Source organism: Oxyura jamaicensis, chromosome Z (assembly GCF_011077185.1).
Source record: "Oxyura jamaicensis isolate SHBP4307 breed ruddy duck chromosome Z, BPBGC_Ojam_1.0, whole genome shotgun sequence".
NCBI lineage: Eukaryota > Metazoa > Chordata > Aves > Anseriformes > Anatidae > Oxyura > Oxyura jamaicensis.
The window spans coordinates 115,792-129,593 of record NC_048926.1 but is presented as its reverse complement, the minus strand read 5'-3'; the positions used below and the strand labels follow the sequence as shown (position 1 = coordinate 129,593).

Here is a 13,802-nt window from a genome sequence, read left to right as displayed (position 1 = left end):
TGCCTGTCTTGGTACTCAGCACCTGTGCTTGAGTTTCCAATATCTTATTTGAAGTTTTTCTGAAGTACCACTACGGATGGTTAATGGATTTGATTTCTCTCTCATCTGATGATCTATGGCAAATTCCTGTATTCCTTTTCTTTCACATGTCATTTCCTTTCATTCATTTTCCAAGTTAAAAAATGCATATGCTTTGAGAGAGGAAGTTGCGGTTTTGGCGGTATCTCTACATTGCTGTGACAGACAGATTCGTAAAGGCCTGTAATTGCAAAACAGGGAAATACACCCTGTGAAGTCTCCGTTTCAGACATTAACAGAGTCTAGATTTGTCATTCAGGAGGTTCAAAGCCATATACATTGACAAAAATAAGTGCATCTCGAAGTATATTACTGATTATAATCAAATCAGTAACTCCCTTAAAATACATTGCCTTTGCAACCTGAAACAGGTGTATTCTTTGTCCTTCAGTTACAACATGGGTACAGGAGCTGAAGACCTGTTAATTCAGAGTACTGCAAGCAGATGTTGGTGTTATATATGTAACTGCCATATGCTATTGTTTTCTGGCTTAGTCTTTTTTTTTCCTATTTTTCTGCCTTTTCTACCACTCCTTTATTTTGAGTTTGGAAGATGTTCTGAATTAGTTTCATTTTACCTTTTTTCAGGCAGTGCGAAATAATTGTTTAAACGTGTCAGATCTTGTGTCTGTTGAGAAAAAAGTTAACATCATGATTCTTGATGATAGATCATAAACATGACTGACACTGTTTATTGTACTTCTATTTTTAGAATAATATATAAATGCTCTATGTGTGACACTGTGTTTACTCTACAACCTTTGCTCTATCGCCACTTTGATCAGCATATTGAAAACCAGAAGGTGTCTGTTTTCAAGTGTCCAGACTGCTCTCTTCTGTATGCACAGAAGCAGCTTATGATGGATCACATCAAGGTGTGTAGGCATCTCTTGTTTTATTCTTAGATACTATTTATCATGCAATATGTGTTTTGAGAAAATGCTGTAAAAAAGGCTCAGAATAACAAGAAAGCTGCTGGAAGAAAGAGATGTTAATAATTCCAAAAGAGTAAATTGTGAATATTGTTTTCAAATGTTAGTCTTATATTTCATATGGATTTCAGTATCTGTGATGTAATCACTTACTATTTCTATGTGATTGTTGATTTTGATATACTAGGAATATCTCAGTACATTGCATTCAGGATGTCATTTTATGAAATTTAAATGAGGAGATAATAATATATAATAATAATATTGGAGTACATTGATCCAATCCTAATAAGTGTTGAGCCTTATTTACAGTATTTAAAGAATTATTCCAGTTGTTAGGAGTTCAGAATGCTGAGCACGTTACAAAATGAAACCTCTGATACTCAGAACTAACTGGGGGGAACCCGTATGTTTCTTTAATAGACATAGAAACTCTGTGTGTGTGTGTGTGTGTGTGTGCACATGAACACATGCATGGTTTAAAAAAAAAAAGAACTTGAAGTGGAGTTTTTCATCAATATCCTTACAACTGCTGAAGGAATTGACTAGAAAAGACTTACTGCCATCCTTGCAAATCATGTTATGTAGAAATCAGCAGTCCCCTGGCTCTAACTTGCTAGCTATACGTTTTAAATGCTCTGTTACCTTGTTTTAAATACAACAAGTCTGTTAGCGGTGCTGAAATTTCTTATACATTATTATCATAGTCTGGTGCCTGGCAACTTTTGAAGCTATTTAAATAGTAAAATTTGTATACAGAGTAATGAAAAGTCAGACATCTTTCTTGCCTGCTAAAACTATGATTTTGCATTTTAGCTTCAACTATGGTACTTATAACCTTAGAAATTACTAAAGTTGCATTGAAAACAAGATCAGAATTCTTGCAAAAATAACTGGTTTTAAAGCCAGTTTTAAACATGAGTTGGAGATAGGGAAAGGTCATCCCAAGATGTTCAGAAATACAAGGACAATATATTTTCTTTGTTTCTGAACTAGTTTATGTTTACAGTAAGAATCATCTTTGACTTATGTCAGATACCTTATATGGTCCTCTAATGCAGCAATGCAAAGTCATATTTTCAAATTCCTTCAGTCTACTTGTATTGCTTCTTTTCTAACTACTTAGGCAAATTCCGTATATTGGAGTGTATGTCTTACGTACATAATTAGTTTTTCTTGAATCAGGTATTTTTGTGGAAGTGGTGTTACATACATATTTCTTTAAGACCTGAAAACCACTTTGGGACATGATGTGACTGCAGTTAGAGACAGGAGCTATTCTTATACAAATTAGGGTTGCTCAGCATCTCTCATTATGAAGTTACACTCAGTTACCTATGTTTTGGATACTTTTTAACATTTTTGCTATAGTTTTCCATGCCAATATTTGTACTTTTGACCAGTATATTTTTAGCATGTTTCACTACAAATGATGCAGACAATTCTGAGAACAAAACTAGTGAATTAGAACACATGCTTTCAGTAACAGCATTTCAGCTTTTGTTCAGAATTGCTAGTGCTTTTACATTTAGGATGTGTGTATGGTATTAGGAACAACAGCAGAAAAGTGTAAATTGGACTTGACTCTGGGGGAAAGAAAAAGACAGTAACGGGGTATAGATAAAAGCAGAAAAGGACACGGGGAGAGGAGGAGTGCTCAACAAGGGCAGAGCTCATCCCAGCCGCAAGAAAAGTAATTGTTTGATATGGCTAGACATAAAGCAGCAAGGTAGAGGAGACTTGGATGAAAATAGAACAGAAAGGGTTAGAAAGAGGCTCAGAAGGAGGTTATTTAAAGCTATAAAAATAACCTAGAGTAATTCCTGCAGATGGGAAGGTATCTTGTTGGCAAAATGTATGTCTTATTTTCCGCTAATGGCTTGCTACCAAAAAAAAAAAAAAAAAAATGGAACAGCCAGTGATAACAGGTAGTGAAGGTCTGGACTGAAGGTGTAACACTCAATTCCAGTGGTGTCACTGTGACTTCAGGTTATGCTTTAATGCTTTGGGATTATTTTAAAGAAACTAAATTTCAGGTATTACATTTAAAAGACATATAGAAAGTTGAGCACTAGTGTCTTACATGCTCACAAGTTAAGATGGGATGGAATCTCCAGATCAATCTCCAGTTGCCTGAAACTAGAGGACCCTCCTTCCCCCCACCCAATGCTTGTAGTTCATCTCCTAGTGCAGTGGGATACCCCAGAAAACTTCCTTTACTACACAATTTTAATTTGTTCTTAGAAGCTGTCAGTCAATCCTGTGCACTTTGCTTTTTAATAATGTCTTAGCTTTTAAAAGTACTGGTTTTCTTTTCTAGTCGACTATTCAAATAGAACATGTTCTACAGATCAGGTTGATATTTGCTGTACAACCTGCAGGTAGTCCCAAAAGCCACACGATTTACAAAGAACTTGGTACTATAGCGTTATACTGGAGAAGCAGATGGGTATACTTACATTCTCCAAATCAAGAATGTATTGGATGTTTTTTGTTTCTGAAGTTACCTGTATGTTTAAGGTGGCCAGACACATCATCCACGATAGCTATAGTACAGATCAATATATGAGATGATTAGAATGCTGTCAATGTAAAGGGCAAGTCTTTTGAATGTTAAAGAGACCTTGACAGTGGATCCGTGTTCAACAGTGTGTTAAGCCTGGTTTGCAGTCATCTTTGTTGGCCCAGAACCCTGCTGACTCATTCCTGTTGAGTCCATGTTCATATATGAAACTCAGACACACAGCTGAGGTCCAGGTCTTCCTGAAGTGGTCATCTTCTCTGAGGGCTGATGTATCACGCCACCATGCGACACTGTCTCCATAAACTGGGGAGGTGGAAAAGTTTTTCCCACCTTACTAATCAATTACCTAATCTTAAAGGCTAGAAATATATCAGTAAGGAAGCATCACTACCTAAGAGCTGCAGGGTGCTGAGCAGCTTGTCAGGCACTTCTTAGCTGTCCCCACCAGCCCTGCACACCTTTGATTCCAAGGACTGTTAGCAGTGTGTAGCCCTAAGCAGTTAGAACCTGAGCATGCAGTAAGACGGGGCTTAGCACAGGCTTAATATAAAACCTTAATATATCTTAAAAAACATAATTGCCTGATCTTTCCAGAGTTACCTTTTCTTGTCTTATTTACCGATGCTCCAAGTCAAAACTTGTCAGTAAAAACCCTGCCTTCTTGGAAATCTCTCTTTAGACACACAGTTTGAAATGAGGATGTTCAATAAACTACATTAGGTAAGTAAAGCAAGAAACTTAACCTAATGTACTTCTTGAGCCCTTTTTCTCTCCTTATTCAACAGCAATTTAAATTTAGTCTCATTTTTTGTGAAAATATCCAGCCACTGAAGAAAACTACTATTTTAGCTATGGCTGGTGTCAGTGTTGTTGGCTGATTTCTGCCTATGTTAGACATTGTCTATATTTAATCGTTGTTTCTTTAAGTTAAGAACGTGATCTGATGAAGTATGATAAAGAAGTAAATGGAGACTTATGTTCCAGTAGGTCTTCTGCATTTTGTCAGTACAATCGTACACATCTATGTTAATTGTTTGCTTATATTTATTTTTTTATTTTATTGTAGTCAATGCATGGAACTTTGAAAAGTGTGGAAGGGCCACCAAACCTGGGGATAAATTTGCCTCTCAGTACGAAACCTACAAATCAGAACTCAACCAGTCACAACAAAGAGGACACAAAATCTGTCAACGGAACAGAAAAGTTAGAGAAGAAATCTCCTTCTCCTATAAAGAAGGGAGAGCCTAAAAAAGTCACTAGTCGTGGCTGGACATGTTGGGAATGTGATAGGTTCTTCACTCAGAGGGATGTTTACATTTCCCACATGAGGAAAGAACATGGAAAGGTAAATGAATAATATCTAATCACAAAAAGTGAGTTCAACCCGAAAGAGTATGTCTTTTTTTTTTTTTTTCAAATTGTTGTTGGATTTTTAATTAATTGCTTTAAGTTCCATCATTATTTTCCTCTGTTCTTACATGTATGTCATCTTCCTGTCTTTTGCTTCTTGGTTTTTGTCATTTTCTACATAGTTCTTTTGAGAAAATCTAGACGTGCTTAGTTAATTGTAGGCTTGTTCATCCAGTACCAACATTTCTTGAAGATGGAAAGAATGAAAGATGTTCCACTGTTTTGTCCAAGTCATCTTATCTGATCCAGGTTCTTATTTTTTTCCTGTGTGCTTTCACAGTTTCTTCTGTCTTGAAAATCCATTAGCTGTTAAACTTAGGGAATGAAATCTCAATTTGCTGGTCCAATGAGCACCAAACAACATTTCATTTTAAAGCTAGACTCACTCTAACATCAAATCATTGCTCTAATCTTACACTTGTGGGCTCAGGCAACAAGTCAGCTGAGTTGAGCAAGGTGACATTTTTATTTAAGGCAGCTAGATGTGAGACAGCTTACTTAAAACTGACTGAAAGTGAAATACGGAAATGCTGTGGTCTCAAGGCAGCAGAAAGACAGCTTGATGTCCTTGATGCATTCTATAACTTTTCCACTGTAATTAAATTAAAAGGACTGGCAGGTGGACAGTGGTGAAACTGAACAGCTTTCCTCTGCTACTGCTTGCAGGGAAGAGAGCTACAAAATTGACTATTTAAATTTAGCTTAAAAAGGAAAAGAATAGGGAAAAACGTAACCTCACAGTGGAGTTTGAGGAGTCCATCTTCATACATTGCAGTGCTGCAAGCTAGAGTAAAGCAAAAAAGCAAAAAGTTTTGTTATTTAAGATGAATTTTCCATTTTCAGTTCAGACTGCATTCTTCCGCATAGTATCACATTGTGGATTTGGATACCAAGTCCAGTGAAGTCAGTGAGATTCAGTTTGAATCAGACCCTGTGCTACTGCTTGCAGCAAACACATAAGTAGTGGGTGATTCGTATATGTAGCACGTATGATTTGTATGAGGTTACTCAAGTGCATGAGTATTTACAGAAGTGAGGTCAAAGTGCTAATTGTCAAGCACAGAACCAATAGGTGAAACGTAAATTTCGGTTCCTTTATTGGTTTGGTTTATTGTTTGTTGCTGTTGTTGTTTTGCTGCAATAGTGTCTGTGTCCCCTGTTGCCTTGCCTACATTCTCTCTCCTGATGGTACTAAAACTGCTGTACCCACCTAGAGCAAGGGTTGGAACCAGAAGGTGGTTATCAAAGTCAAGGTGAGCCAAGACTGGGAAGCACAAAAGCTGAAGGTTGCACTGACCCAAACATCAAAAATGAGCAGGGGCTGCCTGGGAGGAAAAGATGCCAGGGAGCTGGGCTTGTAGGCAGGATTCAGGGCAAGGAGATCATGGAACTGAGGGAAAACCAGGTGTGTAGGAGTTAAAGGCCAGTTCCATAGAGTCTGGGCAAAGGAGCAAGGAGTAGCAAGGCAGCATTAACCCAGTGTCGTGAACAGCCAGGAGCGGTGGCGCTGGGAGCACTGCAGTTTCTCAGCCCCCAGAGGGCTGGGCGTTCTGCGGGGGTCCTCAGCTGGACCCTGCATAGCTGTGGGTGGGACCGGCCAGGGCAAGGTGCAGCCCACTGCTGCGGCACAGTGGTCATCTGCTGTCCAGTCCTGGCCTTTGATGTGTGCCAGGAGCAATGGCCTGATTCTTCCCTCAACAGAGAAGCAAGGAATTAAACTAAAGTACTGTGCTGCACTGAAGAGAGAGAGCAGGGCTGGAAGGGACAGCAGATTTATTTTGTCTAAGTGGAGAAGAATCATCCAGAGTGGAAAAATCTGCAGTTTTCAGGATGCTGATATGCTATAATAAATGATAGCACATTTTCAGAGGTTTCTGTGTCTCTTCAAATCTCAGTGCTTATCTCTAAAGCTGTGTTGTGCAAATTGTTTTATTCTGTTTCTAAACACTTCATGGAAAGGCTGAGAATGCCAGACTGCTGAGTGTCATCTCTAATTTTCTTATGACAACTTCAAGCAAATAGCTCCCAAGCCTGACTGAAAGACCATTTTCATGCTCATCTTTGCCTTCAGTGACTCCCACTCTGTTCTTTCAGCCACGTCCGAGAAATATTGCCCTCCTGCTGTAAAGAATGCTGTATTCAGGTTGCATAGCTACATTTCCAGTTGCCCTTGGAACAAAATACACAAAAACAAATGATTATGATTCACAGAACTACATTTTCTTTTACCTGGTTCTCCTTTTACAGCTTGAGGGCATGAAAGTTGGACAAATATCTCTGTTTGGTTTCTCCTGTTGCTTTAGAAGCCCATTTTTGTATTTCTGTCTATTGAAGTCACTAAGGAATTAGTGTTAATTGCTTCAGTTTCAAGCCTAGCAGGTATATTTGTGACGCTTCTGCTATGGAGTGTCTATAAAGAAACTCCATAAAATATGTTACAGTCCCTGTAGTATGACTATGAACTAATTACTTATTTCTGATCCTGTAACACTCATACAATCATAGTTTAGTTTTCTTTCAAAATCGGTCCCTTTAGCAGCATGTAAAACGTTTTGTCTGTTAGTGCAAATACTAACTCATCAATGCTTTTAGTGGCAAACAGAAGTAGGTCCGAGATCAGATACACTTACATTTAACACGGATACAATTCTTTAAAACGAAGCAACACACCTCCCCATAATATTGTCACTTCAGAATGAGCTGGAGAATCACATCCAGTCTAATCAAATCTACATCGGAGTGACAGAAGACGGGTAAAAAAATGTTAGTACCATATAGATAGTGCTTCTTCAATTAATTACAGTTTGTACAGTATAGTCCAGGGCTATGTTTTGATTGAATCCTTCATATGCCTTCACATTCTGCTTTAAGCATCCATAAATTCTTCCTGAGTACTGCAGTCAAAAGCATACTGCAAAACCATGCTGCAGAATGTACTGATTAATGCATTTAATTAATTTGTTTGGGAATATTTCAGTTTCCTTGCTGCAACTACTTGGGTTGGTAAGACAGGCCGTTTGGACTGAGTTCTAGGATTGGCAATGCGTGACAAAGTTTAAAGGATAGGACCATGTCATTCGTTCTTGGATTTTTTTATAGCTGACAGTTTTGGAGACGTTATTTCTTCAGATACTATAGCTCCTGTGGCTGCATCCAGCTGGAGTGACGTGGGTAGAGACCACTCCATCATTTTTAACTTCCTTTTCTTTCTCCTTACACTAAAGTAGTAGTAATGAAAGACCCATAGAACTCCCCAAGTAGATGTTCCTCAAGTTGACATCAGACCATCTCTTCTCATGACTTTTTTGAGCCCTATTATCACATCAGTATTCATGATGTTTTGCTGTGGTCATTATTTAGTACGTGCCCGTCACCCCTTTTCTTGTGGGTGATTGGTAACCTCTCCCTGTCAGCAACTGCAGAAGTAATTTGGTGATGGGAAGGGTGAGATTGCTTTACAGTGAAAGCAGATCTTTGACTGTGCTGCCTTTAGTGCTCCAGAAATAATCCGCTGATCTTCTGTGCTTCTTTGATGGAAGAACTTCACCCAGTTTGTGGTACCAGTTTACAGTCTTTGGTAGGTGCATGTGTAATTCATGCTGGCCACATTGCTTTGAAAGAGCTTTAATTCCTCTGACTCCTGCAGTGTTGCTGTAGGAATGGCTGTAGGAATGGTGTATAGTTGAAGATACAGTGCCAGGTACTAGTATGTTTCTTTCCTATTGTTAAAGGATTTAATGCATACACTACTTTTACTTAGCTTTAATTAATTAATGCATTTTTCTTCTTTTAAAGCAAATGAAGAAACACCCTTGTCGACAGTGTGACAAATCTTTCAGTTCATCCCATAGTTTATGTCGTCACAATCGTATCAAGCACAAAGGCATTAGGAAGGTTTACACATGCTCGTAAGTTTTATTTATTGTTTAAACATACTAGAGACGGAGTATAAACCAACAAAAACATTGTTAACTGAATTTCTCTTCTTAACTGTATAAAAGCAAGTGTCTTGTTCATTCAAATGAATCAGTTATTTAAATACATAAACAGTCCAAACTATTTGAGCTGTTCTGCCTGCATGAAACATAACAAACTACTCAGAACGCATGTACGTAAAGTCTGCTGTTTTTCAGGAGCAAGTCAGGAGTTCTACTGAGCTGAGAGTTTCCGTGGCTGATAGTTTTACAGTGGTGAACTTGGTTTTTAGTAGTCTCTGAAATATACAAACCACTCCCCTAATCTGCAAAAGTCAGTATTAGTAGTATTTTTCTCATGCATAAAACAGTGTGTAATGTCTAAAAGTCCTCTGTGATATTTAAGTGGCCGGAGAGAGGACACATAATGTAATAAAAAGATCCATGTCAATCAGATAAAACATATAATAAGAAACTTTCTGCTCTTTTTGTGTACATATACATATATTTGTATTTGCGTTCTGTGGAGCTAAATTTGATGTTATGATAAGGATGATATTATGCTCACGAGTTTTATTCTGACACACACTTCCTACCGTTTTGGATATTATCTTCAGAGAATTTCTTTCTCATTTGCTGTGAATACAAGATGCTCAAACATTTGTAGTTTTATTTTGTAGTTGTTCTCCTTTTCTTATAATACTTGCCTGTATGATTGACTGGAAAAGCATTGTCACTGTCTTTAATAGGTTGTCCTGTTGTCTGGATTTATTTACTAGTTCTGCTCACATTCTTCAGAATATTACATCTTTTTTTTAAACATGACATTTGAATCTCTCTATGTCTGCTTTGTGTTTGTATAGACACTGCCCAGATTCAAGGCGTACTTTTACCAAGCGGTTGATGTTGGAAAAACATATTCAGTTGATGCATGGCATAAAAGACCCTGATGTAAAAGAAATGACTGAATCAACCAATATGGAAGAAAGGGAAGTAAAAGAAGATACAAAGGTAATTTCTTAGATTTCACTGAAAGTGAGATTTTTTGTGAGTATATATTCAGGATCTTTAAATAGATGGAGATATTTTGATCCCATAAGATTTTGATCTGTGAAGTAGAGTCCCCAGAATGTCTCAAAGGTTACTGCAACAAATTATATCATGCTTGAGCTAGAACATGTTTTTTGAAATACTTTCAGTCTAATTTAATCACTAAATGACAGAGAATGTATCTTACTTTTGGTGGTTAGTTTCATGAGCACCTTTCAAAACTTCTGCAACTAAGTCCTTTCAAAGCTGTAGAAAAACTAAAGGTTGCATAGAAGCATTATGAGCTTATTCCAGGTACCCAGCCTTGAGCTTATTTGACATAAATTTTAGAGTAAAACTGCTTTCAGTCTGATGATGAGCGTTAGGAGGAAAGCAAAATAAGAAGACTACGCTGTCAAAAGACTTGTTGCGTGCAGAGTTTAACAGCTTTTTTTTTTTTAAAGTGTTGTATGATGAAGAATTTCACAGGTGATGGCACAACCAGAGCTGACAGTAGATACACAAACATACATGTTTTTTAAAATTTACTCTTGTCTTTTACATGACTCTTTTTTCAGCCCAACATACTGCCTTTTTATTTAAGTGTTAAAAATATGGCAACTATATACATTGTCTTCTGAAATATCACAGAGTATATCCAAGCTACGTAGGATGTAGAGGATTGTAAAGAAATATTCATGTCAGAAAAGTAACAAAAATAATTTTTAAAAAGATATGTTTAAATAGTTAAAAAAAAAAAAAAAAAGAAAGCTTACACATATTAGTTCATCCTTTGCCATTATGTTCATTTGGCTACTAACAGCCCGTAGATAATCCATCATGTCAAATTTCAGTTATGAAATATTAAGTGCAATTAAAATACAGTTTCAGAAGGTGGTGCTGAAAAGTTCCTAGACTGATAGTCTACATTCTATGCACAACTGTAGTCACTTTGATGTGTACTTGGATGCAGTTACACTGCAAATATTTAATCATGTTAACACAGTGCATTAGATACTGTTGCTTTATCAGAGCTGAAAAAATAAAATCTATGTGAAATTTATAGTAAAGAAAACCCTTTTCTAACATGTGCAACATATATTTGCAAGTATTATTTCAAATACTGTATTTGTCAAAGTTGTACTTGAATCTACCACTGGAAAGTTTTTGAACTTTGCAGTCACAGTCACTGATGTCACTGCATATTTATGCTTACACGAAATGCTGTTTATGGCTTTTTTTAGGTTCCTAGTCCAAAGCGTAAATTGGAAGAACCTATACTGGAATTCAGGCCTCCACGAGGTGCAATCACACAACCATTGAAGAAGCTAAAAATAAATGTTTTTAAGGTTCACAAGTGTGCTGTCTGTGGCTTTACAACAGAAAATCTTCTCCAGTTTCATGAACATATTCCTCAGCATAAATCTGATGGCTCTTCGTACCAATGCAGGGAATGTGGACTCTGCTACACATCTCACGTGTCTCTCTCCAGACATCTCTTCATTGTACATAAGCTGAAGGAGCCTCAGCCCGTATCAAAGCAAAATGGGTCTGGGGAAGATAATCAGCAAGAAAACAAGCCCAATCATGAGGACGAGTCATCTGACAGTACGGTATCAGACAGAAGATGCAAAGTGTGTGCAAAGACTTTCGAAACTGAAGCGGCCTTAAATACTCACATGAGAACACATGGCATGGCCTTCATTAAGTCAAAAAGAATGAGTTCAGCAGAAAAATGATCAGATTATTTGGGACACAGAAATTTCTCTCCACATTGGAATACTAGTGACATTTTTGTTACAGAAAGTTCAAGGTATAATAGCGTTAACAGTACTGTTCAGGCTGTTGCAATATATTCTGCATAAAAATGTCCCTTTCACCTCATTGTCTATACCCTCAAAAACATTGAAGCAGTATTTGAGTTGAAAAGAGTTTGTATATATTTAAACTAATAACTTTTATACTCTTTGTTACGTGTTTGTATTGGTATCTAGTGGAAAATTGTTTTTTGTTTTGTTTCTGTTTTTTGTAGTAAGTTTCTCTAAAACAGAGTTCTTAATGCTGGGGCAGTTTCTCGGGTTTCTTAAATGAATGCTTCTGAAAGAAAGTTTAGCTAATGGGAGTGCATCAGAAGGCAGTGCTTGGAGGGGAAAAAATGAAGAAAGAAAGAAAGAAAGCCAAGGAGAGATTTTAAATTCTACAGGACTAGTGCTTCTAAATGTGTAAGGAAGCTTTTAAACCTTCTCTCTACAAAGGAAAGGAAAAAAAAAAAAAAAAAGTATCACTGCATGTGTAAAGTGCAGTGCTGGTTTTAGGTGTCAACACCAAAACAGGTGCAGACCCCCAGAATGATAAAGTACTTCTGAAAAGTGTAATTGCACAACTATATATGTATTATGAAGTAATTTTAGACCATCAGGTGCTTGTGATCAAAGCTAAAATAGTTATAAAAGGGCTGGACTGCTCTGGATTAAACAAATAAGGTGTAATTAGAGGAATAGGTTTATAATTATGATGTTTTTTGTCATGTAATTTATTAAACATATAGAAGCAAGTACACAGCATTATGTATTTTTCTTAATTTCTGGTTATCAAAAGAAAATAGTTAACCCTTGCTGCAGGGTTTGGTGTTTCCCAGCTCTGTATGCTAATGCCAAATGTTCTGGTGCTCAGTGTTACATACAGCCACAACTGTCAAGAAGCTAACACACCAGCCTATGTAAGTATAACTGGGGCTTTCAACTTTAGCACAGATCTTACGAAGCTAGTTCAGCCATTTCAAAAGTGTATCTAATATCACTAGTTATGCTTTCACAAAGTACAAAGAGGTACCATACTGTCCCTTTCATATATTGGTCTCTGTGAGAGTTATATTTTTGGTTTGTTTTTGCATTTTATACCTTGTATGTATCCCTATAAAATTTTTTGTACTTTTTTTTAAAACAAATCATGTATATATAGATAGCTGCATGATATGTGGTAGTAATTGTTTGGTTCCTTAAAAGTCTTGCTGCTGTCAGATGTTACTATACACTATGTCCATTACAACTGTATTAAACACATTTCATATGTAAATAAATGTGGAGCATTTTGCCCCTAAAGATTTGTGAGATTCTGTTATTTATCATTAAATTTTAACAATTTTAAAGATTGAAATGTTTGAAAGAATATGGATCCTTCTCAGCCACCTCTGTAAACCTTCTTAATCATTCTGGAAATTGTGTATCAGATACGTTAATTCTGCTTTGTCTCTTCATCCTCATTCTTAAATTGATTCATTGGTAAATGCTTCTTATCCCACTTATATTACTCACCCATTGAGTGGTTATGAGGAACTCCATCATAAAACAGCTGGCAACGCAGGATCTTAGTGTGTAACGTACACTGGCCATCACTGCCCTTCTCATTAAGTGTATACCTCTTTAACACTTGTTTGTTGATGTGCACTGTCAACTGTACAACAAATGAGTTATCACTATGCAGAATGGTGTTTTGTACACAGTGAACAGATAATAAAAGTTAAATTTTCACAGCCATTATTAATACTTCTGTTTGTTTTACCACATCATAGTGCTGCACCTCCGAGGGATGCTGTGAACCAATAACTTCAGTCATTGTTGGTAGTGCTGAGAAGCAAAAGTCGCTGACAAGCCAGTAGCGCTCGAGTCATCTGAAAGCTGTTGGGGACTATGGGAAAGCATTCAGTGGTCACGGGCCTCTTCCTGGGTCAGGCATGTGCAGAGTAAGGTCCCATGCTACCTTCTCCTTGTAATTGGCACCAAGTGGCTTTTTGCCTGGGCAGTTGAGTGGAGTTCAGCTTCTTAGCAGTTGGCTCTGTTCAGTCCTTTCTAAGTGGAAGAGGGATTTAACTCTACTTCAAGTAATCTTGTGAAAGGTTCTATGGAAGGTGGGTTT

General features: G+C 37.2%; 1 protein-coding gene across 13 annotated transcripts in view; it reads left to right on the top strand.

Moving 5' to 3' along the window:
• ZNF532 (zinc finger protein 532) overlaps window positions 1–12,166 on the top strand; it is a 43,596-nt gene extending 31,430 nt beyond the window's left edge. For all 13 annotated transcript variants that reach the window (XM_035309367.1, XM_035309366.1, XM_035309368.1 and 10 more), the window contains 5 exons: window positions 791–953; window positions 4,601–4,879; window positions 8,740–8,852; window positions 9,722–9,869; window positions 11,132–12,166. In XM_035309367.1, the coding sequence (XP_035165258.1) occupies window positions 791–953; window positions 4,601–4,879; window positions 8,740–8,852; window positions 9,722–9,869; window positions 11,132–11,626 (1,198 nt within the window). In that variant the 3' untranslated portion in view covers window positions 11,627–12,166. The remainder of the gene's footprint in view (window positions 1–790; window positions 954–4,600; window positions 4,880–8,739; window positions 8,853–9,721; window positions 9,870–11,131) is intronic.
• The last annotated feature ends 1,636 nt before the right edge of the window (window positions 12,167–13,802 follow it).